The 27,879-nt window shown below is 48.0% G+C and overlaps 1 protein-coding gene across 2 annotated transcripts in view; it reads right to left on the reverse strand.

The window, feature by feature from the left end:
• Nucleotides 1-27,879, reverse strand: part of USO1 (USO1 vesicle transport factor) — a 565,160-nt gene that overhangs the window by 116,211 nt on the left and 421,070 nt on the right. For both annotated transcript variants that reach the window (XM_069230285.1, XM_069230286.1), the window contains one exon: nt 6,003-6,101. In XM_069230285.1, the coding sequence (XP_069086386.1) occupies nt 6,003-6,101 (99 nt within the window). The remainder of the gene's footprint in view (nt 1-6,002; nt 6,102-27,879) is intronic.

Genomic DNA, 27,879 nt, shown 5'->3' on the forward strand with positions numbered 1-27,879 from the left:
TGCGACCAATGAGGGGTTTGAACCCTCTGCTGGAAAGGGCGCCTGTCATACGGCCTTGTACCTCCGCCTGAAATCTTTCTTTCTTTCCAGGCCCACTGCCCTCATGGTATCCACCTTGGTCTTCATGCGGGCCATTTCTTCGTCTGCATGGGCACCGAATAGAGAGTTCCCGGTGAATGGGAGATTCAGGATGCGTTGTTGTGCTTCCTGTTTCAAACCAGTGAGTCTCAGCCAGGAAGATCTCCTTGCACAGATTCCATGTGCGTACCCATGAGCAGCTAAATCCGCCCCATCTGCTGCCGCGCTGATAACCTGGTTGGATACCAGGCATCCTTCTTGCAGTATCTCCTGGAAATCTTGTCTGTCCTCTCTGGGCAATTTTTCTGTGAATCTACTGAGCGAGTCCCACAGAGAACTATCATACCTGCCCAGGAGCGCAGACGCACTGGAGACTTTCATTGCCGAAGCCGCCGTCCCGCATATCTTTCTCCCCAGAGAGTCTAGATGCCTGCTCTCTTTATCCGGGGGTACTGTGGATGAAGATGCCACCGAGTGGGTTTTTCGGGCGGCAGCTTTTATAACCGAGTCCGGTGGCGGATCCTTCCTGAGGAACAAAGGGTCCTGTTCGGGAGCCTTGTATTTTTTGAGAATCCTAGCTGGGGCAGATTTAAGCGAGGCTGGGGCCAGAAAAGTGTCCATGGTTGGCTGCAACAAACCAGGCACTAGAGGCAGCAGCTTTTTTGATGCTGATCTCTGTTGTAGAGTCTCAAAGATGACTGATGAGGAGGTAGATGGCTCTGGAACCTCTATGTTGAGTTTCTGCGCTCCTCTTAGCAGCACCTCGTTAAACGTGGTAATGTCATCCACCGGTGAGACTCTAGCAGGTGGTGAATCTGTTAGGGTGGGTGAGTAACGCCCCACAGATGAACCTGATGAAGACCAAGAGGGTGATCTTCTTCTTGAACGAGACCTGGATCTTCGTTGAGAACGAGACCTGCTGCGAGACGCTGTAGCCGAGCTCCTAGGCCTCGCGGCCGGTTGGCGAGGAGCAGAACGAGCCCGTTCTGCCCTGGCTGTCGGTGATGGCGTTCTTGGCAGGGAGGCAGTAGGCGAATACATTCGCGAATATTGCGAATCTGGGGAGGCCGCTGGTCTGTTAAGGCTCTCCAGCCATTTCGGAGATAGATTGATGGGCGAGACATGCCCAGATGATGCCGCTCTTGACCGAGAAGAGTCGCTCGGTATGGAGACCACTGGAGATGGCGAGGCCTTGTCTGGCGTGGGGCGATGTTCTGCTCCCTGTGGGACAGGTAAAACCTGCGTCGACGTCGATGGCTGTGTCGACGTCGAAGGGCGCCCAGCTGGTTGCTCTTGCCTCGACGTTGAGTGCCTCGACGTAGAGTGCCTCGACGTAAAGTGCCTTGACGTCGAACGACGATCCTTGGACCTCGACCTGCTCACCGTCGTGTGCCTCGGCGTGGAGCGGTGGGAGGTCGACGGCGGATGTCTCTCATGCCGTCGTGGTGATTTCGACGTCGTGTGTCCTGACGTCAGGGGGCGCACTGCCTTTGGCGGCGACCGGGCACGCCGGCGATGGCTCGACGTCGATCGGCGGGCTGCCGTCGACGGAGACCTGCCCCTGCAATGATGTTCCCTCGACGCAGTTTCCTTCGACGTCGGGTGTGTCGCCGTCGACGGCGATCTATGCCGGTGAGACGGTGGTAGCGACGACGTCGACGGTGAACAAACAGGTACTTTCCTACCTGCTGACGTCGACCGAGCCATTCTCTCCTGAGAATGGCCTTCTGGTTGTCTGGGAAGTGAGGAGGACGATGTTCTTTGCCTCTCCTGAAGCCCATGTAGCCGGATCTTCTCTCTGTCTTTCAGAGTCCTCTTAGACATGTTCTTGCAGTACTTACAAGTGTCAGGGCAGTGACTCTGAGGCAGGCACACTATACACAGAGAGTGGGGATCTGACTGGGCCTTCTTCCCACAAGCAGGGCATTTGACAAAAAGTGAAGGCATTTTTCTGTCAGGAAAAAACTGCCTAGCTCAGACAAAGATGTTATTTGTCGAATGAAAAGTGAAAAAACGCTTTTTTAAAGAATTTTTCTGAGGAAAACTCAGAAAAACTGAGAGCTCAATGCTCCAGGATCCTCTCAGAAGAAGCCGGAAAAAAGAACTGACCTAACTGTGAACCAACTGTCACCTTTCCTTCACCCCTGAGGCATGGTGGGATACTGGAGGTGCTCAGGGTCTTAAAGGCACGGTGCCAAAGTTTTTATGGTTCTCCTGTGTTAACCTGCATGCAGCCTATTGGCTAAGAATGCTCCATTGTTTTTCAATGCAGTTTTTTCTCTTTTTCTCTAGAGTTTACTGCTGCTTACTTCCCTAAGCCCAGTTTTGGGGGCTTGGGTAGATATTTATTCTCTATTGTAATTTTATAATATAAAAAAAAAAAAAAATTCATAGAAATAAAGCATTTTAGCCTGTTTTAACATTATAGCCTGCATTGCTGTTTTACACATGTATAATATGTGTGTATTTTATATATGCTCCGGGGTCCCCGCACAAGGGCGGGAATATTCAATGTTTATGACTTTGATGAGGATCCCCTGGAAGAGAATGGCCCAGTGCCCATACTCACCCAGCTGAAAAACAATGGAACAGAGACACCAACAGTGGCTTGAGAATCCAGAAAACATAACAAAGCAAACCTTAGAAAACATCAGAAGCACACTGGATCCATGTCAAATGGCACTGAAAAAAACAGAACGGACAGTTAGTTGAGTGAAGCCATATATGGCTCTGTGACATCCTACCTAGGAGGTCTCAGAGTTAGGTTTGAGGCAGGGCACCACCTGTTGGTGCAGGAGAGCTATTTCAAATTTTCCAGATCCAGTCTGCAGCCTGAAGATTCACTAGGTGAGGAATCTGCAGGCAGAATTATCCATCAGAAGACCAATTTGGACAAGCCAACCGCGACTGGGAGCAGTTCTTCAGTGAGCTCCAGTGCTTGAAACATGTGAAGAGCTATTTAGGAGGACAGGTACAATGGAGACATCTATACTAGCCCATAAAGTGCCCCAAAATAGTCACTATCATTACTACTACCATCATCACGGGGAATGTAGGGTCATCAGAAAAGTAAAAAGTAATCTACATAAAGTTTTTCAACTGCAGAATTTGAATACAGTGAATACCCAGTGAAGCACCCCATCTAAATGGGGCAATGTGAGATAAGACAGCAAAGATTTACATGGTAAGAGTTACAAAACACTGTGCTATTAAAAAAGCAAGGTCATTCTTTCTCTCTTACTTTTCTGCTTTTATTTCACAGAGCCTTTCACCATTAAATATCTGGACCTGGATTTAGTATTGTATGTCAAGAAAACCTTTAAAGATGGTGCATAATTAATAGAAACTAGGCATACAAATGTACTCAAACAATAAGTCTCTGAAGCCACAGACACAACAGTGAAAATGCAAAAACTAAAACTCAGCTGGCTTCTGAGCCAAACTCTCTCCATATTGACAATTAAAAGATGTAGGAAAATGGCCCTTGTTGCACCTCCCCCCCCCAACACACTTTTTGCCTGATATTGATGCTGACTTGGTAGTGTGTGCTGGGACCCTGCTAACCAGGCCCCAGCACCAGTGTTCTTTCACCGAAAATGTACCATTGTTTTCACAATAGGCACACCCCTGGCACACAGATAAGTCCCTTGTAAAAGGTACCAGTGGTACCAAGGGCCCTGTGACCAGGGAAGGTCCCTAAGGGCTGTAACATGTGTTGAACCACTCTAAGGACTCCTCACCTAACACATGCACACTGCCATTGCAGACTGTGTGTGTTGGTGGGGAGAAAAAGGCAAAGTCGACATGGCATCCCCCACAGAGTGCCATGCACACAAAACACTTCCTGTGGCATAGGTAAGTCACCCCTATAGCAGGCCTTAAAGCCCTAAGGCAGGGTGCACTACACCACAGGTGAGGACATAGACACTTTAGGGGCATATTGCTCATGCAGCTAAGTCCATTCTTAGACATTGTAAGTACAGTGTGGCCCTACTAAGAATATGGTCTGGAAGTTTGTCAAAACGAACTCCACAGTTCCATAATGGCTACACCGAATACTGGGAAGTTTGGTATCAAACTTCTCAGAATAATAAACCCACACTGATGCCAGTGTTGGGCTTATTAAAAAATGCACACAGAGGGCATCTTAGAGATGCTCTCTGTATTTTACCCAATCCTTCAGTGCAGGACTGAATGGTCTGTGCCAGCCTGCCACTGAGAGATGAGTTTCTGACCCCTGGGGTGAGAGCCTTTGTGCTCTCTGATGCCAGAAACAAAGCTTGCACCGGATGGAGGTGCTTCACACCTCCCCCCTGCAGGAACTGTAACACCTAGCAGTGAGCCCCAAAGGCTCAGGCTTCGTGTTATAATGCCACAGGGCACTCCAGCTAGTAGAGATGCCCAGCCCCCAGACAAAGCCCCCAATTTTGGTGGCAAGTCCAGAGGGATAATTAGGAACAACAAGGAGGAGTCACCACCTCAGCCAGGACCACCCCTAAGGTGTCCAAAGCTGAAGTGACCCTCTCCTTGCAGAATCCTCCATCTTGGTTTGGAGGGCAGTGACTCATAGGGACAGGAATGTGCTCCCCTCCCCAAAGGGAGTGAGCACAAGGAAGGTGTAACCACCCTCAGGGACAGTGGCCATTGGCTACTGTCCTCTAACCCCTAAATATGCACCTAAATCTTGTATTTAAGGGCTCCCTGAACCAAGCTAGTCAGATTCCCGACAACCTCACAAGAAGAAGGACCGTTTAGCGGAAACCCCAGCAGAGAAGGAAAGGATACAACAACTGACTTGGTCCCAGCCCTACCGGCCTGTCTCCTGCTTCAACGAATCTGCAGAATAAAAGTGACGCATCCTGCAGGTCTTGCGACCTCTGAAAAACCTCCAGAGGACTGCCTGCATCACCGAAGATCAGGAACTCCAGTGAACAGCAGCCCTGTCCAAAGAAGAACAGAAGAAGAAACCTCTTCTTAAGGACTCCCACCTCACTCCAGAAGCGCGAGTCCTAGCCACTCTGCACACGACATCCACGGGCCGGAGTCCAGGTGGCCCATCTGACCCCCAACGACGGACTGCCTAAAACCCAGAGACTGGAGGTGTGTACTTACCTCAAACTGTATTTTCGTCCCCCAGGAACTGTTCTGAAAATGCACTAAGTGTCCACTTTTAAATAGAGATCTGTTTTCTCAAAAACTGTTTACTTGACTAAAGTGAAACAGAGTTACATTGATGTCTATGCTAAGTACTTAACTGCAACAGTATTTACTTCTGAATGGAGTCTTGTGGTTCTAGTAATAAAAATATATTTTTCTATATAAAATCCTATTGGTCCGGAGTTAAGTCATTGAGTGTGTGCTTCTACTATTGCTTGTGTGTGTACAACAAATGCTTAACACTACTCTCTGATAAGCTTAACTGCTCGACCACACTACCACAAACAGAGCATCAGTATTACCTATTATTGCCTCTGTCAAGCCTCTTGGGGAACCCCTGGACTCTGTGCACACTATATCTCATTAGTATATACAGAGCCAGTTTCCTACAAGGACATTTAGTTAATTGAGAGCAGACCAGCAGGTTTTTGCTCACTACTTACCTGATCTAGTTTTGACCTGGACTTAAAGGAGAAAAACTATGTAACATTAACACACAACACAGCACTGCAAATCTCCCAACACAACCCACCCACTACCCAACAACGTGAAGAAACAAATATTTGATTATAACATTAGATAATGGGAACATAGTTACAAACCATCAAATTATTTTCCCTAAAAATAACTGTCTAATTGGTGATTTACCTTTTACCAGTAACAGTACTTTAGTGATAAGTTAACTACACCTAGGTTTGGTATCATAGGAGTATTTACAGTGCTAAAACAGAGAAAACGAAACACTTGGGCTGTTGCTTAAGCCTTACCATAGTTTCTATTTTTTGCAGGAGTTCCTGTCTTTCAGTCTGTAGTTTGTTGATTTCCATTGACTGGGTCTGCATTTGTGCGCGAAACGTTTCCACCTCCTGTGAAGCAAACACAATACATTCCTTAGCTGCTTATAACCACAAAATGTGAAAGATTGATTTACACTTCTGAAAACATCTAAGTAAGGTAAGGGCAGAAAGTATAGCAGATTCTATCAGTGGAATCTACCAGAAGTAACGCTCCTAGCGACTATTTCACAGAGGAAATCAAACAAATATATCAATGAAAATTATAAAGGTTAAACAGGTGTTCGTGTTAGGAGTAGTAATTATATCTATTTAAAAAAAAATTCGAAATTCAATGGAAAAAACAAAGGCTAAAGAGGCATTATAGATAGGTGCATATGTTTGCTAAAACATACCACTGTAACCCAACAAAAAAAAAAAAACTGAAATTCAACAGTTAGTTATCTCAAGCAACTATAACAAGCCACCTGCCATGCAGTGTTGACATCAATAACGTCATTTTAGATGTTGCAGTGATGTTATCCATGATGTCAGCTAATATCTAAATGAAGTAATTTGTAAGGTATATTAGCAGTGCATGACATCACAATGGTGCAATTTAAAGTTACTTTAGGGCACAAATTATAGTTACTAGCTGTATCTTTGCATCTGTCCAGACAGATGCATCATTTTTCTCTGCTCCTGCCTGGGCAGGAGCAAAGTTGTGTTTCCTGCCTGGGAGTGAGCCGGTAGCATATACCCACACTCTCCGAGGCAGGGAACAACAGTATCCCAGGGGATAGGGTCCACAGAACACTGCTTGACCAGGGGTGAGGGGTGGGTCTCCATGAAGCTGGTCTGCAGCGCACACCTGGGCACTGGCCCACCTGTATTTTTATTTTTATTTTTTTATAATAAACTAGTGAGATGCCACTGGATATGTACACTGTGGGTCCTGTTTGGATTCTTGGAACCAACAAAAAAAGAAAATTGCCCAACCCTGCCCCCAATATGTTTTTTTAAAAACATTTTTCAAGGACAGGGGACTGAGCCCCCGAGTCCTAAAATGACTGCTGCACTATATTTTTTGTTGTGGTGGCAGCCATTCAGATCTTATCTAAAGATATGTTGGCTCCGGAGATCACTCGTGGCATGACAGAATAACATCATCACAAAAGAACACTTTCTGGGACCAAGATCTAGCTTTATACCAAAAAATCCTTTCCATATGGAAACCTGATCCTAACTAGAACAATATATACAGCTGTTTACCCAGTAATCCTCTGATGCATGCAGTGCTGCAGATTCACATGGTCTGCATACTCCTGCTATTTAGTGTTGTGCCAGCAGGTGTGCAACTTGTTGTTCTTCAAAGAAGGCTTTTGAGTCACAGTATAGTAACTCCTACTATGACTGGCGATGTGCATGGACATTGGCTCCAGTATTTCATTGTTTTCTGCGCTGTGGGTGAGGATGAAGATGGAGCATAGTAAAGAAGATGACTTTACAAAAGAAAATGAAAGAAAGGCATCTGCAACAACCCCCAGGGGAGGAGGGCGGGCGCATGTGAATCTACAGCACTACGTTAGTGGTATGTGTAGCTGAGATACAAAATCTCTGCATAGAGTATAAAGCAGTTCTCCCCTAAGAGGTGGCTAGCCGAAGGATGTTGCATAGAACGAAAAAAGTGTACATAAGACAGCCTGGCCAATGTTCAACTTCTTCCACATAGTAGTGCTTAATGAATGTGTGTGGAGGGGACAACTAGCTGCTTTACAAATGTCAGTTTTGGGAATGCTACCAAAGAAAGCCATGGAGGCCTGGGTGGGTCAGGCAATTGCCTCTTTGGTTTGGCATATTAAGTCTGAATGCTCTTGACTAGCCACCTGTCTATGTCTGCTTTGGAGACAGCAAAGCCTCTGCGTGGCTTAGTGAAAGAGACAGAGGTGTTGTTGGGGCATACAAAAAGTATTTGTTTTATCAATATAGTACATCAGGGCTCTTTTGACGAGCCCTCTGCTATGGAGTCTGGGTGTGGGAAGAACACTGGGCGTTCAATATTTTGATTAAGTTAGAAGGAGGATACCACCTTAGGTAGAAACTTTGAGTTAGTCCTAAGGACAAGGCTATCATCATGCACCTGGAAAAAAGGGTTCATTTTAAGAGCTTGAACCTCACTCACTCTCCTGAGAGATGTTATGCAACTAGGAAGACCACCTTCCAAGAAAGAGACCGGAGAGGCACGAACAAAGGGGTTCCAAGGGAGTGCTCATGAGTCGAGTTAGGACAATGTTGAGGTTTCAGAGAGAGGCTGGGGGTACCCCCGAGTGGAATAGCCATTTTAAGTCCCTCCATAATACTTTGATGACTGGGACTCTGAACAAGGATGAATGTTCGCTAGTTTGAAGGTAAGCTGCAACTGTAGCTAAGTAGAGAGACTGATGTGTAGGTAATGCTTGATGTTTGCAGGTGAATTAGATAAACTATGGAACTCATTTAGAGTTTGGCGGAGGGGGCCACAAACTTGAAGTATATCCAGTCTGCTGAATTACAATTCCATTATAACCTATGGAACTTGTAATAAGGCAGATAGGATATCAGTCACGTTTGTGATGGAGTAACTCCTTCGCCAAACTCTAAATCAAGCCCTGTCTTGGACTGCTGGTTTCAATGAGTCGATGTGTTCTGGAAGGCAGTAATGAACAGATGTACAAGTTACTTACCTTCGGTAACGATATACCTGGTAGAGGCATATTCTAGTTGCAGATTCCCTACATTAGAATTTCCCCCCCACGCGTTAGACTGGATCCGGAGATCTTTTCTTCGAGCAATACCCTTGAGCATCATTAGGTGATATCGGTCGACTCAGCGGGCGTCGTTGGCGTCATAGTCGCCATGATGACGTTGGGAGTAGTAGACAGGCGCAGCCTCAGCGCAGTGACGTCAGTTTCTTTTCACGACTTTCCACGCCAAAGCGCACAGCCGCAAAGAACACTGAAATTGGTGAGTCAGAGCCAAGGCCCTGAATGGAGAAGCCCCGTCCCTGTTCATCAGTTCGCAAGCAGGGAGGATGGGTGGGTCAGTAAGGAATCTGGAACTAGAATATATCTCTCCCAGATATATCATTACCGAAGGTAAGTAATTTGTACATGTGATAGAGACTTCTAGTTGCAGATTCCCTACCAACTGCGAACCAAGATCATACTAGAAAGTCCTGTAGGACTGAACAACCAAAGGAGCAGTCCCTAAAGATCTGACTGTACAGGCAGTAATGTTTAGTAAACATGTGCAGGGATGCCCACGTTGCTGCATGGCAGATATCCAGGAAGAGGAACTCCTCGTACTAACACTGTGAAAGGAGCAGTTGCTCTGGTGGAATGAGCTTGCGCAAGCCCTCAGAGGGTTGCTTCTTTGCCAAAGCGTAGCACATCTTGATGAACAGAAGGACCCACTGCAAGATGGTACATTTTTGCACTGTCTTCCCTTTCTTCGCATCCACATATCCAACAAATAAGTTGATTGTTCACCCAGAAACCTTTAGTATGATTGAGATAGAACGCCAACGCCCCATTTGGATTCAGGCAGTGGAGTCTCTCCTCCTCATGAGAAGGATGTGGAGGTGCGCAAAAAGTAGGCAAAGTGATGGACTGGCCTACGTGAAAACCTGTAACGACTTTGGGAAGAAAGGAAGCCTTAGTGCATAACACCACTTTGTCAGGGTGCACAAACAAAAATGGGGGCTTAGAAGATAGAGCCTAAAGCTCACTCACTTTGCAAACAGAAGTGATGGCAACAAGAAAAACAGTTTTGAAAGTAAGGAGCTGTAATGGACAATTGTGCATCAGCTCAAAGGAAGCACACATTAAGTAAGGACAAGATTGAGTTCCCACTGCAGCATGATAAATGGGGTGGGAGGAAATAAATGGGTGAGGCCTTTAAGGAATCTACTAAAAGGAGACTTAAAGAGTGAAGGCTGATCAGGCAACCTAAGAACGTCTGAGATAACCGATAAATAGCCTTTAAGGGTGCCCAAAGCAGAGCCCTGCTGGGCCAAAGAAAGAATGAACAAAAGGATCTCAGACAGAGGAGCAGATCAACAAGTTTGTTGGTACACCATGCCACAAATGTATGCCAATGACACGCGTATACCGTTTTGGTGGAGGGACGCCTGGCTGCCACGATTACATCACAGACTTCGGATGGAAGAACAAAAGCTGTCAACTGCCGCTGCTCAATCTCCACATTTGAAGGTGGAGATTGGACAGGTTCGGGTGGAGAACTGTCCCCCGCTGCTGCAACAGAAGATCTTTCTGAAGGGGCAGTCTGAGTGGCAGATCAGTGGCCATGCTCAGTAGCTCTGGATACCATACTCTCCGTGCCCAATCAGGAGCCACCAAGATTACTTGGGCCCGGTCATTCTTGATCTTCTTGAGAACTCTGGACAGAAGTGGTATAGGCGTAAAGGAGGCCAGAATTCCACTCGAGTTAAAAAGCGTCTCCAAGTGAGTGCCACCTTTGAAACTCCAACATGCAAAACAGCTGACATTGCCCGTTCTCTGCAGAGGCGGACACATCGAACCAAGGCTCTCCCCACTGCTGAAAGAGACTTTGCACCATCTCTGAATGGAGATGCCATTCGTGATCTGCTACTGCTAAGTGTGTCTGCTCTGGCTTTCAGAGAGCCTGCCAGATGTTGAACCACCACGGTGATGTCCTGATGTGCCAGCTATGTCCAGAGGCACAGCGCTTCCTGCCAAAGGGTCCAGGACCCTACTCCGCATTGTTTGTTGCAGTACCACATGGCGGTAGTGTTGCCCGTGAACACCTGCACAACTTTCCCTTTGAGAGAGGAAATAAATGTTTTCTATGTAAGCCTGATCGCCTGGAACTCCAGAAGACTGATATGGAGCCCAGAATCCACCAGAGACCGGAGGCCTCTGATCTATACCTCTCCCATGTGGCCGCCCCATCCCAGAAGAGACGCGTCCGTCACTATGGAAAGATCTGGTTGGGGAAGGGAGAGGGATCTGCAGTTGAACCAATGCCGATTTGAAATCCCCAACAGCAGGTCTTTCAAAGTCCCCTCTGAGATCTGGACCATGTCGGAGAGATTTCCCTGATGCTGCTACCACTGGAACTTCAAGTCCCACTGTAGAGCCCGTATATGCCATCTGGCATGTGTCACCAGCAGGATGCAGGAGGCCATGAGGTTCAGCAACCTCAGAGTCAATCTCACCGTAACCCAAGATAGAGGCTGAAAGATCGAAATCATAGCCTGAATATCCTGGACTTGCTTTTCAGGAGGATAGGCCAGAAACTGCAGGGTGGCCAGAACAGCTCTGATGAAAGGGAGCATCTGAGAGGCAGTCAGGTGTGACTTTGGCACATTTATAGTGAACCCCAGCGTGTGTAGGAGGTTCACCATGGTCTGAAGGTGGGAGACGACTTTCTGGGGCGAGTCCACCTTCAACAGCCAGTCATCAAGGTAGGGGAAGACTGAAACCCCCAACCTGTGCAGATGAGCTGCAACCACCACCATCACTTTCGTGAACACCAGAGGGACTGGTAAGGCGGAAGGGGAGCACGGTAAATTAAAAGTGCTTGTGACCTACCGCGAATCGTATGTAATGTCTGTGGGAAGGCAGGATGGAAATAAGCGCCCTGCAAGTCCAACACTACCATCCAGTCTGCTGGATCCAAGGCAGACGGGACCTGAGCCAGGGTGAGCATTTTGAATTTCTCCTTCTTGAGGAAGAGCTTGAGGGCCCGAAGGTCTAGGATAGGACGCAAGCCCTTGTCTTTTTTGGGCACCAGAAAGTATCAGGAATAACAACCATGACCTACTTCTGGCGCAAGGATCCTCTCTAAGGTTCCCTTGACCAAGAGAGCTGCGACTTCCTGTCAGAGAAGTGCCGAATGATCCTCCGGTATACGGCTGAATGATGGAAGCATGGCTGGTGAGGAAGCCTTGAAGGGGAGGGAGTAGCCCTTCCGAATGATATGCAAAACCCACCCGTCCATAGTGATGGATTTCCAGTGGGGCAGGTGATGGCGAATCCTGCCACCAGCTGGACCTGAGTAAGGGGATGGACTAGGAGGGTTTGGAGGCTGCAGCAGGGGCAGGGGTGGACTGGGCAGACCACTGGTTCCCTGTCCCACAAACATGTAGGATTTTGCGTCCTCGGCCACGCACCTGCTGAACAGCATGGGTGGCACAGTGGCTCGGAAAGGGACGCGACAGGGAGCCCCTTCTATGGCCACAAAAGGGGGACTGTTGGGGACAAGGGGTAGTAGAAAGGTCGAGGGGCCGAGCCGTAGCCCAGGAGTCCTTGAACCTCTCCAGCGCAGAGTCCGCCTTGTCTCCAAAGAGACAGTAGCCATCAAAGGGCATGTCCATAATGGTCTATTGGACATCCCCTGAGAAACCAGATATTCGTAACCAAACATGGTGTCTCAAGGCCACAGTTGTCACAACCGATCTACCCATACAGTCGGTCATGTCCTGCCCACATTGGATAGTGAACTTTACACCGTTTCTTCCATCCGTAACAGCTTGGGAGACGATAGCACGGGCCTCATCTGGTATGTGCGGCAAGACTTGCGCGACCCTAATCCACATAGTGAGTGTAACGGTCCAAAAGACATGCAGTGTTCATTGACTGCAGCGCTATAACAGGAGGAAGAAAACATCTTCCCAAATTGTTCCAGCCTTTTTAATTCCCTACCTGGAGGTGCGGAAGGGAATGCGCCAGAGGATGAGGATGCCTGGATAACAAGGGTCTCAGACGTGGGGTGTTGGGACAGGAATGTAGGGTCGTTTGGGGCAGGCCAATGGCAGCGTGCGATTGTCCTGTTCAAGGGAGTCCCTGTGTTGGGTCTGGACCAAGTACCCAAAAGGACATCAGTGAGGGCTTCACTGAATGGAAGAACAGGCTCAGAGGTGGAAGCCCCTGGTTGAATTACCTCCGTCAGGAGATTAGACCTGACCTGTAGGAATCTCAAGACCGAGGACCCTCAGCCGCAGTACTGACCACCATTGAATAAGTAGCTCCCTCTGCTGCAGCCACAGTAGGAAGAGAGAGCATGCCAGCATCTGGAGAGGTATCTAGACCACTGGCCTCCCCCAATTCCTGGGCCCAGTCCATGTTGGGATCATCCTGGTAATCATAAGGGTCCAGGGACCCCTCTAATCTTTCCCCGAATTTAAACCCATAACAATAAGGGTCAGAATCCAACCTGGGTGAATAGGCCCCATCGAAGAAGGAGGTGGCGTCGGCTGACGCCATTCCGACTTCGAGTCATCAGGGATCAGTATTGGGTCGATGTTGATAGTGGGCACCACCGACGTTGGGAGCGTCAACATTCAAATCAGCGCCGGGAAAAGTTTCGATGGTATGACCGTGTAGGAAGTTGGCTCTGTATATACTATTTCAAAGTGAGAAATAGTGTGCACAGAGTCCAAGGGTTTCCCTTAGAGGTAAGATAGTGGCAAAATTAGATAATTCTTATGCTCTATTTTGTGGTAGTGTGGTCGAGCAGTAGGCTTATCAGAGGGCAGTGTTAAGCATTTGTTGTACACACACGGGCAATAAATGAGGAACACACACTCAAAGACTTACTCCAGGCCAATAGGTTTTTATATTGAAAAATATATTTTCTTAGTTTATTTTAAGAACCACACGTTCGAAATTTACATTAAACACTATAAATGCAAGGTACTCCACTTAGATACTTTAGGAACTTTGAATAAAAGCAATATCATATACAGTCTTTGTAAAAATGGCAATAAGCTATTTTCAAAGTGTACACAGTGCAAACATCAACAGTTCCTGGGGGAGGTAAGTAAAGGTTAGATTAGGAGGTAAGTAAAACACTTACAAGTCTCAGTTCTGGGGCATAGGCAGCCCACTGTTGGGGGTTCAAGGCAACCCCAAAGTTACCACACCAGCAGCTCAGGGCCGGTCAGGTGCAGAGGTCAAAGAGGTGCCCAAAACACATAGGCGCATATGGAGAACAGGGGTGCTCAGATTCCAGTCTGCCAGCAGGTAAGTACCTGCATCCTCGGGGGGCAGACCAGGAGGGGTTTGTAGAGCACTGGGGGGGGGGCACACAAGTAGGCACACAAAACACACCCTCAGCGGCACAGGGGCGGCCGTGTGCAGCGTGCAAAGCAGGCGTCGGGTTTTAGATAGGAAACAATGGAGGGACCAGGGGGTCACTCTAGCGGTGCAGGCATGCACAGGGGAACTTCTCGGGACAGCCACCACCTGGGCTAGGCAGAGGGACGCCTGGGGGTCACTCCTGCGCTGAGGTTCGGTTCCCTCAGGTCCTGGGGGCTGCGGGTGCAGTGCTGGTTTGGTCCCTTGTTACAGGCAGTCGCGGTCAAGGGGAGCCTCTGGATTCTCTGTGCAGGCGTCGCTGTGGGGGTTCAGGGTAGGTCGTCTCTGGTTACTCACGGGCTCGCAGTCGGCTGGGAGTCCTCCCTGAGGTGTTGGTTCTCTGAATCTCGAGCCAGGGGGCGTCGGGTGCAGAGTGAGAAGTCTTACGCTTCCGGCGGGAAACGTGCAGTCTTTGATAGTTGCTTCTTTGTTGCAAAGAAGTAGCTGGTTTTTAACAAGGCTGCTGTTCACTGGAGTTTCTTGGTCCTTTAGTCCAGGGCAGTCCTCTGAGGCTTGCGTCGCTGGTTGCAGGTTTTCGAAGTTGGAGACAGGCCGGTAGGGCTGGGGCCTAAGCAGTTGTCGTCTTCCTCCTTCTCTGCAGGTTTGTAGGTCAGCAGTCCTTGTTTCTTCAGGTTGCAGGAATCTAGGTACCTCGGTTCTGGGGTGCCCATAAATACTGAATTTAGGGGTGTGATTAGGTCTGGGAGGGCAGTGGCCAATGGCTACTGTCCTTGAGGGTGGCTACACCCTCTTTGTGCCTCCTCCCTGTGGGGAGGGGGGCACATCCCTAATCTTCCTCCTTCTCTGCAGGTTTGTAGGTCAGCAGTCCTTGTTTCTTCAGGTTGCAGGAATCTAGTTTCCTCGGTTCTGGGGTGCCCATAAATACTGAATTTAGGGGGGTGTTTAGGTCTGGGAGGGCAGTGGCCAATGGCTACTGTCCTTGAGGGTGGCTACACCCTCTTTGTGCCTCCTCCCTGTGGGGAGGGGGGCACATCCCTAATCCTATTGGGGGAATCCTCCAAACTCATGATGGAGGATTTCTCAGGGCAGGGGTCACCTCAGCTCAGGACACCTTAGGGGCTGTACTGACTGGTGGGTGACTCCTTGTTTTTCTCATTATCTCCTCCACCCTTGCCGCCAAAAGTGGGGGCAGTGGCCGGAGGGGCGGGCATCTCCACCAGCTGGGATGCCCTGGGGCGCTGTAACAAAGGGGGTGAGCCTTTGAGGCTCACTGCCAGGTGTTACAGTTCCTGCAAGGGGAGGTGAGAAGCACCTCCACCCAGTACAGGCTTTGTTCCTGGCCACAGAGTGACAAAGGCACTCTTCCCCATGTGGCCAGCAACATGTCTGGTGTGTGTGGCAGGCTGCAGCCCTTTGAGATCTTCCCTGGCATCAGGGCCCTTGGTACCAGGGGTACCAGTTACAAGGTACTTACCTGAGTGCCAGGGTTGTGCCAATTGTGGAAACAAAGGTACAGTTTAGGGAAAGAACACTGGTGCTGGGGCCTGGTTAGCAGGGTCCCAGCACACCTTCAATCAAAACTTAGCATCAGCAAAGGCAAAAAGTTAGGGGGTAACCATGCCAAGGAGGCATTTCCTTACAGACCGGCATCGGTACGGATCCAAGAGCGGATCCGGAGGGGACTTTGGTGGCTGGAACTGCGGGAGCGGAACCCAAAGGCCCTCTAACTGAACCCCTGAGCCCAAAGTCACCGTAGCGGGGTCTGACTGCCTAAAAATGAGGCGCATGGCCTAATAGAATTCCTTTAACTGGGCAGGGGTCACCCTGGCTCCCGGAAACTCCGGGAGGCACTGAGAGGACCCAAAAGCAGGCTCCGAGGACCGAGGCCTACAGCATCAACACTCCTTCTGCGTCGCATTAGCCGAGCGATGGGGGTGAAGTCGAAGGATGACGAGATTTCTTCGACTCCTTCCTCTTACCTTGCCCCGAAGACTTCGAGGAGGACGAGTGGTGGTGGCTCTGGGAACTGTCTTAAGACCTTCCTCTCGAGCGAGACAGGGACTGCAGCGGAGTCGAGCGCCAGGCCGCCATAAGCTTGAGGGACCGCTCCCTCAAGGCCTTCGGGTGCATTGCCCGGTCATAGTCTTGCTCCAGGCACCACAAACCGGCACGATGCGGATCCGTCACCGACATCATGCGGTGACAGTCCTCGCGAGGTTTGAAGCCGGTCTTTGGGGACACAAAAATTGACCAAGGGTAGCGCTCTCCAGATTAGGGAGTGGCGTGGAAAGAAAAGAACTGATGTCACTTCGCTGAGGCAGAGTCTACGCCCGACATCACAGTGACTACGACACCTAAAATGCCCGTGGAGTTGACCGACGCCACGGAATGACGTGCAAGGTTATTGCTCAATGAAAAAATATCTGCATCCAGTCTGAAGCCTTGGGGGGAAATTCTATGGTAGGGAATCTGCAACTAGAGGTCTCTATCCGATATTTTCCATTTGAATGCATAGCAGGCACGTGTGGTGGGAATGCAGGCCTCATTAAATATAGACAAACATTCAATCAATCAATCAATCAATCAATCAAGAAATTTGTATAGCGCGCTACTCACCCGGAGGGTCTCAAGGCGCTGGGGGAGGGGGGACCGCTACTGCTCGAACAGCCATGTCTTGAGTTGCTTCCTGAAGGAGAGGTGGTCTTGGGTCATTCAGGAAGCAGAATCAAGTAGCCAAACTCTAAGACCTCAGGAGCCAACCTGCAAGATTGAGTTGTCTGGGGTTGGGTGCCTGAAGGTGGTCTGGTTCTGGGTTAGAAAGTCTGGCCAGTTTCTTGTGGGGAACTAGGGAAAGGTTGAGGAAGGTGGTGAACCAGGATTCTCTAGCAAGTGTAGGAGCCACCAGGATGAGAATGAGGGACGTTTGTCAAAGCTTCTGGGCCACAAATGGACGGAACGAGAGAGGAGGAAGAGCGTAGGCAAGTATCTTCATCCAGTTAATCCGCAGTGCATTGGCCATATGTTGAGTGCGAACCTGGAGGTGAATCTAAGGCATTTGGAGTGTTCTAAATTGGCGAAACGGTCTATGTCAGAAAACCCCAAATGACAAATGTACAGGAGTAGGACTTGCAGGTGGAGTTACCATTAGTGCACTTGTTGCCGCATCCTGCTGAGCAGGTCTGCAACTCCCAGAAGGTACTCCGTCAGTAGAAGGCTCTTGTGGTAGAGGGCCCATCATCAAGTGCCTTGTGCTAACGCTGACAACTGCTGTGAGTGTGTGCCACCATGTTTTTGGAGATATTACATGGAAGTCTTATTGCCTGTTTTGATTGGGACTACCTTGTGTTGTAGGTGGTAGAAGATTGCTTTAAGAGTCAACTGAGCGGCCAATAACTCTAGGTAGTTGATAGTAAAACCTTGTTGGTTGGATTGTCCACATACCTTGAACAGTCAAGTCCTATAGATGCTCTCCATCCTGTGAGGGAAGCCTGTCGTGATAGTGGCTTGCAGAACTGGGTTGAGAAAGGGCTTGCCCCGTAAAAGACTGTTGCTGTTCCACCACTACAGAGAAAGATGGGTGCTTGCCAGTGACCCTCTGCTTGTGACTATTGTGTAGCCAGGCACTCTTGTAGCTGGCACATAACGTAATCTCCCTTGGGGGAACTATGGCAATACAGGAGGCCATCATCCCAAGGAGGTGCATAACCATCATGAACGTTAGGTGGTCATCTGGCTAAAAAAGATGCAGTTACAAAAGGAAATCTTGATCCTGTGCTTGGTTGGGGTGTGCTTTCCCTGTGACCGAGTTGTCAACTATTGCCAGGAAAGGCCGTACCTGAAGGGGCTGAAGGTGGGACTTGACTGTGTTGATGGTGAACCCCAGACTGTGAAACAGGTCTGTGGTGGTTTGGATATGTACCAAGCATTGTTGTTTGTTTGGGTTCTTGGGCAGTCAAGTTCTTCAAGTAAGGCAACAAGAATGTCTCCCCTCCTGAGACACGCAGCTACATTTGCAAGAAATCCTATGACCACTCTAAGGGCTGTGGTGACCACAAAATGCTGGCCACTTTGGCCACTTCCCATTAACTTTCCCACAAACTTCCCAAAAACTGAAGTTATAGTAGATTGGGGGTGTGGAAATCTGTGCCTTTTAGGTTGAATGTGTTCTTGTAGACTTGTTGCAGTAGAGGGATTACATCCTATAGCATGACCACATGGAAGTGCTCTGACAGAATAAATTTGTAGAGGTACCTGAGGTAGAGTATAGGTCTGAGTGTCAAATCCTTCTCTGGGGTAACATAGTATAGGGAGAAGACCCCCCCCCTTTGCTGTGCTGGTGTTGCCGAATTGGCTAAATTGCCCCTTGCGATTGAGTGCCTCTACTTGCTTGTAAAGGAGGAGCTGATGTTCTGAGGGAGAAGGGGTGTTTGAGAGGAAGAATGTTTGGTTGGAGTGCAGTGAGTTCTAAGAAGTAACACTGCCTGATGATGAAGAGAACCCACTAATCTGAGTTGATTTCTTCCTCTTTGTGAAAGAAACCACTGTAGGCTTCCCCAACAAGTGTAATGTGATCAGGGGAAGGGACATGGAGTCAATGTTAGAGGGGGCAGCTCAATTAGCTGCATTCACTCACTCTGCTTCTACACTGGAGCTGTCACCCCTATTGGCTCCCCTGGAGTAGCCCAGTAGAGGTATCTGTTGTTGCGGTCTCTGGTAGGAAGTAGATGCTTTGGGGGCGGTAGCTTTGGCACCCCCTCTGACCTGGCTCCTATAAAAAGCACCCTGGGGAGAAGGCAATCGGAGAACCCCTGGTAGCCTTGGCTATATCAGTGTTCTTTTTGATTTTCTCCAGCATCCAATCAACCTGCAGTCTGAAAAGGTGCTCCCCATCGCAGTGCAGACTCAGCAGATGCTGGTGAACCTCCAGTCTAAAGTTGGAGATGTGCAGACAAGAATTACACCTTGAAAGGACACTTAAACTTATACCCTGTGCTGTGATATCTAATGCATAAAGGACACACCGAATAGTGGTATTTGAAATTATCGTACCCTCTGAAACAAGCTCATAGCCACATTTGTTTTCACTGGTCTGGGAGAGGCTGGAGACATTCTACCTTCTCATCCCAATGGGCTCGATCCTATCCAGAGATCAGTCTTTTTGAATTGGCATTTCTCCAGTGAGTTGCTGATTAGGCAGATACCTATTTGCCGGCGAATCCATCATCCTATTCTATCTGTCCGAGGGGTACTGCCAGTGCCCTCAGCCTTTACATACTGTATTGACCACTAGGGAGTCCATGGTGATTGGTCCCGGATATAGGGTATGTCAGAGGACAAAGGCCTGTATTTGTATATTCACCCTTGGGGCTATCACCCTGGCCTATGTTTTTTTCAGCATGGGGAGAAACTGTAGCCAACGCAAAGTGGTGGACAGCATTTTAACACGGAAGTCCTCATCTTACTAGACCTTGAGAAGCTCTACCTTGAGGAAGGTGGAAGCTCTGTGACTGACCTTGTGGTGAGAGGGAGGAGGTGTAATCAAAAGGAGTTGCTGTGGAGGGGGTAGAGGTCTGAGTCAGTATACTGGGGGAAGGTCAACATCATTTTGGTCAGACAGGTCGTCCCTAGGTTATGGATCAAATGAGGCCTCGTGAGGTGCTCTCCCCACGCAAGAACATTGTGGGAAACCTTCTAGTGCATTAAGGGTGGAGAGGGCCTTTGCAAGAATGAAGAGGGAAGATGGGGAGGGGGAAAGGAAGGTGGAGGAGGTGAAGGTAAAGGAGAAAAAGGATGCGGACGAGGTGGTAGAGGACTAGTCCCCTATCCTGGTACTTCTTAACTTTGGCTGCAGTTGTAGCTTCCTACGCAAGCTCCACCTCAAATGTTCATTTCCTCTCATAAGGGATAGTGTTCTGGCCCCTTGGAGAAGGATCTGTAATAATTCTCCCAGTACGCGGGTAGATGATAATCATTTTTTTGGCTGGCCTTGAGCTCCTCTTGGGAACGCTTAACACTGGACTGCTTCATTCCTCAGATCCAGCGGATGATGGGCTTTAGGCCTGGCACTTAGGCACAAAAGGAGTCTTCAGAGCCGAAGAGGCTTTTGAGTGGGCTTGTGGTGTCTGCATCGATGGTGCTGTCCCCACCAGAGGCTAGGTCTTATGTGACTGTTTCTGTGCCTGTGTGTGGCTTGGAGTCAAAATCAAGGCCTTCTTTCAATGTCAATCATGACTTTCAGACACTGGCGGATCGGAAGCATGACCCAGGGTCTCAGGGCCCAATGCCTGATTCCCTCGCGTTGGTACTCAGTCTGTTTTCGATGTTGAGGTCATGGTGCAACGAAGGATGTTGTACTCCTGGTCGATGCCTTGTTGCCTGAATATACTTCCTGAACCTGCAGCTCCTCTGTCTCGGACACCAAGAGAAAGCTCAGCTCAGGGCTGAAGTGGAGGGGCTACTCACCTGAGGGCCCGACTCTGGTTGGTCCTCAATGTCACAGTCCCCAAAGAGGTCAGGATGTCGCCCTCCTGCCGCTGGGAGTCGTCGATATCAGAGGGTCTTCTTGGAGCAGAAGTCAAGACAGGTGGAGCAGGAGGGCTCGTGGTGCTCCACAGACAGAGGCTGTTCTGTCCATGGGTATTCAGAATGACACCGTGGAAGGTACTGAAAAGGAGTCCTTTTCATTACAGCCATTGAGACGAGTGAAGGGATACTTTCTTTGTGCTATTTCTGCAATTTTAACCAAGGATTTTGGCTTTTTATTTGAGTGAATGTTACTGAGTGCCTTTTTATTTGCTCAGAGTGTGGTGAGCTATGGGGCTTGTACTAAAGGGGGCTGTGATTAGAAGGGCCTCTTACAGCCCATTTTCCTACTATGACGCCCATTTGGGACGGCCACTTTGTGTGGGGAGGTAGTGTTCTAGTGCCTGTCACCTGGGCTGGAACATTAGATTTAAGTATGCAGATGTGCGGGAGCACAGCTGATGTGCCGCTAGCACACCAAGGGTGGGCCCAAGGCAAGTCCGCCTGTGCATGGACAGCACCAGGGAAGCTGACCAAATGGATTTAAGAAAAGAGCGGTTGGCTTGTTCAAGGCAGACCCTACTTAGCTGCATTTGAAATCCAGTAGGTAAGGGTACAACGTGAAGGACCACTGGATGATTAGGAGACTGTGTTGTTCTCAATGTGACTGGTCTATCAGGAGTGGGGAATTTATTTACGAGTCTAGCCCTGAAAACAGAGAAAGCAGAGATGATCTTACACAGACAGTTAGGCTAAGATGCACTTTGACTAATGCTCGCTCTATGTCTAAATACTGCATGGAAATTAGGTAGCTGATTAGTACAACTCAGACGGCCTGTTTATTTCTGAGACTTGGGCAAGGGAAAATTGGAGGCCTGACCTTATGACAGCTACTCCCTCTGAGTATGCAACTGTACGGCCCTAAAGGGGCAAAGGTAGAGGAGGTGGTCTTGCCATTATCTTTAGGTATGGGCTGAATTGTACCCTCAAACCTAGAAACCCAGAGGCCATTGACAGCTGTAAGGTAGGGGTTTTTAAAATTAAAATGAATGGCATAGCGACCCTGTAAGAACTCTTGGTCTATCACACTCCTGGCTCGAAACTCAGTTCTTGATGAATTGCAATCAGATGCCAGAACCCTTTATTTCTTGCAGCAAGCACATTCACCATTTTATGGGATTTTTATCTGCCACATGAAGCTAGAGGCGAGAATGATGCCAAAATCTTTTTGGATTTGATGAATAGTTTTAGCTTTTCACAAAGGGTTAAATTGGCAACCCATCCAGCCTGACATACGCTGGATGAGGTCTTTACCAATCTCGATACCCCGATAGCAGATGAGTACATACCCTTAAATTGGTCTGATCACCACACAGTGATGTTGAGAGTACATAGAGAAATGGTAGGAAGGCTCACAAAGGATAACATCACCAGGGTCAGAAATTGGAGCAAAATCTCAGGAAGCGAGTTAATGGAGACCCTGATTAAATCTCAGACCTTGGTAGATAGGGTTCCCCAGCAGAGAACTTTAAGCTATTGATGAACTAGCCCAGGTTAGAAATAAGGAAGGGGGAAGGAGGAAAATCTCTGCCAATTGGTTCTTGGAGGATCTTAAAGACCTTCAAAAAACGGCAGGAGGCAGGAATGGAGGTGGAGAATGGCTTTAAACTCAGAAAAGAAAAACATGCATTAGGAGTTAACCAGAGAATATAAAAATGCCATTCACGAGGCAAAGTCATTTTTTTCCTCAGAAGATTAGATCTGCCATTAATTCTCCCAAGGAATAAAGACTGTTAACCATCTACTGTTTTCCTTGGCGCTGGAGAATCCTCAAGAATTCTGTGGTAAGGTGGCCCTGTTTTGCAGGAATTGCAGTTCACTGCCATACCTAGGGAAGGGGGCTTCCTCTAGCAGGCATTGAGCTAGGTTCTCCCCCCTACCATGGGCTAAGATCAAATCCGTTATAGCGCAAACCACATCAGGATCGCCAGATGACCCCTGCCCACCGAGTGTGTTGCAATTGGTACCAGACGTTATTGCGGAATTTCCGGAAAAAGTCCCTTCCCATGTACTGGAGTCTGGAATGTACCCTCAGTGCTGGAAGGAGACGATAGTCATTCCCTTGAAGAAAAAGCCCTATGGAGACTCGGGAGACCTAAAAAATCTTTGAACAATTTCTTTGCTGCCCGTCCCAGCTAAAATCTAGCTTAGTTTCTCAGTTAGCATGAACTCCTGGGCCCTTCTCAAAATGGGTTTAGGAGTAACCATAGCACCGAATCTGCTTTGCTTATGGCAGCTGATTACATTCACCGCCAAGTGGACTGAGGTGCAATGGCTATTCTGGTTATGCTTGGTCTGTCAGCAGCCTCTGAAACCATTTCTCCATCTCTTCTGGTTCACAGGCTGAAATAGGCTGCTATGAGGGATTGGGCTTTAAATCTAATGGAGTCCTTCTTAGTGGAGTAGGATGCTCATGGTTACTTGTGGAGACTTTAGAGCCAACCCATTTCAGATTTCCTTTGGAGTTTCGCAGGACTCTTTCCTCAGCCCTACTTTATGTAATCTATATGTCGCCCCCTGGGGCAATTAGTTTGCTAACTGCACTTCCACATCTCCTCTTATGCCGACGAGACCCAAAGCATTGCTTTCATCTCTGATGACTGGGAAGAGAAAAGCAAAAAGAACAGATGATGGACGTAATGCAATACAAATCAAACATTCACCCGCAGTCACGGATCTGGGTTAAATCCATCAGTTTTTTCAGGGAAGAGGTGGCAGAAAAATGTAGGGCTTGTAGGGTAGTGGTAAGTACTTGTATGAGGCAGAACTGGCTGAAAATGAATGGAAAGAAGACTGAAATTGTGGTCTTCTGAGGCGAGAACTCAATTTGTAATGGCTGCTAGTGGAAATGACATTTGTGGCCCGCCTCCTGCCCTGGTTAATGCGGCAAAAACTCTGGTGATAATTTTTTGACAATGCACTGACCTTTCAAAGCCAGGTGAATAGAACGGTCAAGCTCATGCTTTTGGATGATTAAGTCTCTGAAGAAAATCCTTTTTGTAATGAGTAGTTAAGGGTGTCAGTGGTCATTACACCTGGACTACAGTAATGCCCTTTATTTAAATGTCAATCAGTTTTCTTTAAACAAGCTCTAAATTATCCAAAATGCTTCAGCCTGAGTGGTTCTGGGTCTGCCAAAATTTAGGAAGGTAAGGGAGGGTCTGAGGCCCCTCCACTGCCTGCCAGTGGGGAAGCGTATCACCTTCAAGGCTCTGGGCCTGGTGTTTAAGGCCCTCCATCAGCTGGGCTCATATTACTTTAGGTCAGTATTCACATGGTGTGCTTCCAGTAAATTGTTGAGATTAAGAGGCCAGAGAAAGGTGAATGTCCCTTTGTTCCGGAAAGATTTAGAGGGGGGAGGGGGGAATGTGGCTGCATAATGGAGTGGTTTGTTTTTTCATGGCTTTTCTTGTTCATCTGTTAATTGCTCTCTTTTCTTTGCATTCTCTGGTATTAGCGCTTTGATGCCTTGGTGGTTTAATGCACTTTACAAATTCAAAATACAAATACATACTGCCTGATTACAACTTTGGAGGAGGGTGTTAATCCATCCCAAATGTGACGGATATCCTACCCACTGTATTACGAGATCCATAGGATATAATGGACTCTTAATACGGCCGGTGGTATATCCGTCACATTTGGGACGGATTAACACCCTCCTCCAAAGTTGTAATCAGGCCCATAGTCTGTAATACTGCTGTAGCTTAATATGGAGCGAAGGTCCAAGGAGGGGCAGGGGCCATGAGATGGGCGTCTAAAGAAACTCAGCAGTTGAGCCCAATGAATACTGAGACAGTAAGGAAACGTACTGCACTCAATGATTGTTTGCGTCAACAGGAGTGGATGAACTGAAAACTACCAACGATGAACACCAGGAGGCATCAACCAAGAGCTCAATGAATGCACACAAAAAAAATCTAACATTGGCCCGGATGCCCATGCGGATTACCACACAGGAGGAATCTCTATGCCTTGTGACTCGAAAGACATATTTGAAGGAAAACAAGTTGTACACGTCCGAGCCAAACACTAGATGGCAGAAGTATGCAGAGCATATGAACCCACAGCACTACATCCCACAAACAGATCCTTACAGGGTAACTAACATTTTCCTTCAATATTTGTACTATTTACTCCAGTTCCTAAATTCTCAGCCTATAGTGACAAATCTTGCTATTAAATATGCCTTATTCTATTGTTTCTGTATTGTCATCCTCTCCAAGTCTAGCAAACCTCACTGCTTCCACTTAAGCTACTGCCCATGTTTTATAGCTCTTGCTAACTTAGCCAAGGAAACACTTAAGGATTTCCTTTTCAGCACTTTGTTTTGAGTATAAGTGCCATAGTCATAGATTTCAAATTCTGCCCCTTTGTCTCCTTGATGCCAAACTGATCAGGCACTGTTTGGTGCATGTAGGCCTTTTCTGACAGTTGGATTTGTCAGCTGCATGTGCCACTAAGAATGTTTTGGTGTTTCCAAACCCTATATTGCGCAATAAAATCTCACCAGGCTTTAAGCATTTATGAGATCATTCCTGCTCCATTTCCGGGACTTGTTTTAGTGGTGCGGATGTCTCATGTAGCGGAGGTCTTGAATTGTAACAATTAACAATGTGTTCCTAGATACGCGTTACGCATGCACACACATGTCCACTAGTAATTGTAGAACATATGGCTCTCTTTTTCATTCCTTCCCTCTACTTTTACATATCAAGCATGTTATAAGGACTTTTAAGACATGAAACAAGCAGTTCTTCTGTAAGCTGTGGCTAACCAAGAGGATGTTGCAGCACACTGAAAAGTGTACATAATACAGCATGGCACACTTGAGCTTGTTCACGTGCTAGCACATCCACATAGTGTTTGGTGAACATGCGTGAAGTAGAACAGATAGCTGCCCTCCAGATGTCAGCTATGGGGATGTTACCTACAAAGGCCATGGAGAATGCCTTCTTGTGTGCTGAATGTGGCCTAGGTGTTGCAGAGAGATTATGTTTTGCTTCGGCATAGCAAGTCTGGATGCACTTGACAAGCCAAAGTACTATCTCTGCTTTTGAAATGGTGCTTCCTGTAGGAAGCTGGCTCTTTATATAGTATAGCAAAAAGAGGTATGCTGGGTAAAGAGTCCAAGTATCCCCTTAGAAGTGGCAGGGCTTTCTTTCAAAATCCCAAGTGCTCTCTCTGTGGCAGGGTAATTGAGCAGCAAAGGCTAATAAAAGAGGAGTGTTGCATACACAGCCTGTAAGTGACACACATATACACTCAATAAGGAGATCCACACCAACTGAGAAAAATAACTTGCATTTTAATATATTTTTAACATCAAGATCTATGTTGTCGGGCATGTAATTTTTAAGTTACCAGTTTTTAAATATACAGCAAATACAATTGCATTGACTTTAAGGCTGTTATGTTATCCTATGGGAAAATGAGCATATACTGCATACAAGTTCTTTGCAACAACTTACAGGACGGGTGTTATGGAGTTAAAGTAAGTAGGGGGCAATGTCCGTGGCAGCATCAATTCAGAAGGCACTGGGGTGTCCATGTGCAGAGGAGCTTTACAGTGTTGGGTGTCCCATTCACTTTAATGGGCAATGGTCCTGGGGTAAAGAGTCTGCAAGTGGGGACTGGGTTACCAGTCTGCCTGAACCCAAAGGGGGGCTTCAGTCTCAAGGGTCGTGGGCGCACAGGGCCACCATCAGTCCACAGCAACTTGGGTTGGGGGGGGGGGGGGGGGGCACGTGTGCAGTGGTGCTTTGTCCGGAAGGGTCGCATTGTGAAGACTCCTTGCGGTTCTTGGTTCCTGCATAAAGGAGGCTGCAGGGGGAAGATGCTGGGGGTTCCTTGAAATAATGACAGCCCTCCCAGGCTTTTGGAGCCAGAGCAGCTGCAAGATGAGTCGACTTTGGCGCAACTGTTGAGGACAGCAGGCAAGTTGACATGTCAGATGCAGCTCCTCAGTTCTTGCTTTTCGCAGCTCTTCTGTGTCCTTCTTCTTAAGTCCAATTAATCTGAGTTCCTGGTGTCAGGGGGCCATATGAACACAGAATTTAGGGACGTTATGGGGAGTGAAGGGTTGTAGCCATTGGGCTACCTACCCTTGGGGTCACTACACCCCCTATATAAACACTTCCTTTGAGAAGTGGGCATAACCCTGTCACAGAGTTTCTCATTCTGCTATCACCAAGATGGCAGAATTTTTCTAGAATGAGGCACATCAGTCAGCTTACTTTAGGGCTGTGTCTGACCTGGGTATATTCCATGACTCAAAACAGATAATTTCACACCTGTTCTGGTGCCAAATGAGCTTCAGGGCAGAGGGTGGCAGTAGGTCTGGGAAATGCCAGGGTCGCATATCAAAGGTGGCAGGGACTGTGAAGTTCCTGGCCTCAGTATGCTAAATCACTAGCCATCCTTCTGGGGGAGGTGTGCACAGCTTCTTCTGGAGGAGGCATTCTTCGTGGTCTCGAAGTGTGAGGGCTCTCATCTGCAGGGGGGGTCATAAATATGTCCGTGGTGGCAGGCTGGACTGTACCAGTCAGCCAGCACACTAAAGGACTAGGAGGTTTTAGGGGGTACCACAAAGGTCTGGGTGCCAGTAATAATAAACCCATCACTGGAATCAATGTAAGAGGTGTTTGATTCCAAACGCCATAAGTTTCAGTGAAGCCATTATGTAGCTGGGAAACTTGTTTTGGCCAGTGCCCAGTACATACCTTAAGATGGCTTCCCTGTTCACTTGTAATGTCTAAGAATTTATTTAGACATCACAGGGGGCATATATCTGCTCATGCAGATGTACTCACATGTAGTATAATGCACCCCGTCTTAGGGCTGTAAGACCTGCTGTAGGGGTGACTTAGATATATCGCATGTGGTGTTTGCAGGCATGGCACACACATGATTTCACTTTTGTCTGCACCATGTAATGGAGCCTGCAATGGCAGTCTGCCCAAGTGTGGTGAGGGCTCCCTAGGGTGGCACAATACATGCTGTAGCCATTAGGGACCCTCCTTAGTAGCCATGTCTTAGATACCAGGAGAACCATTTACTAGGGACTTAACCACTTCACTGCCAGGCCTTTTCCCCTTTAGGTGCAGAGCCTTTTCTTTTTTTTTAGCTATTTGGGTTAGTTGGCGCTTAGGCCCTATAACTTTTTGTCC

Source organism: Pleurodeles waltl, chromosome 1_1, assembly GCF_031143425.1.
Source record: "Pleurodeles waltl isolate 20211129_DDA chromosome 1_1, aPleWal1.hap1.20221129, whole genome shotgun sequence".
Classification (NCBI taxonomy): Eukaryota; Metazoa; Chordata; class Amphibia; order Caudata; family Salamandridae; genus Pleurodeles; species Pleurodeles waltl.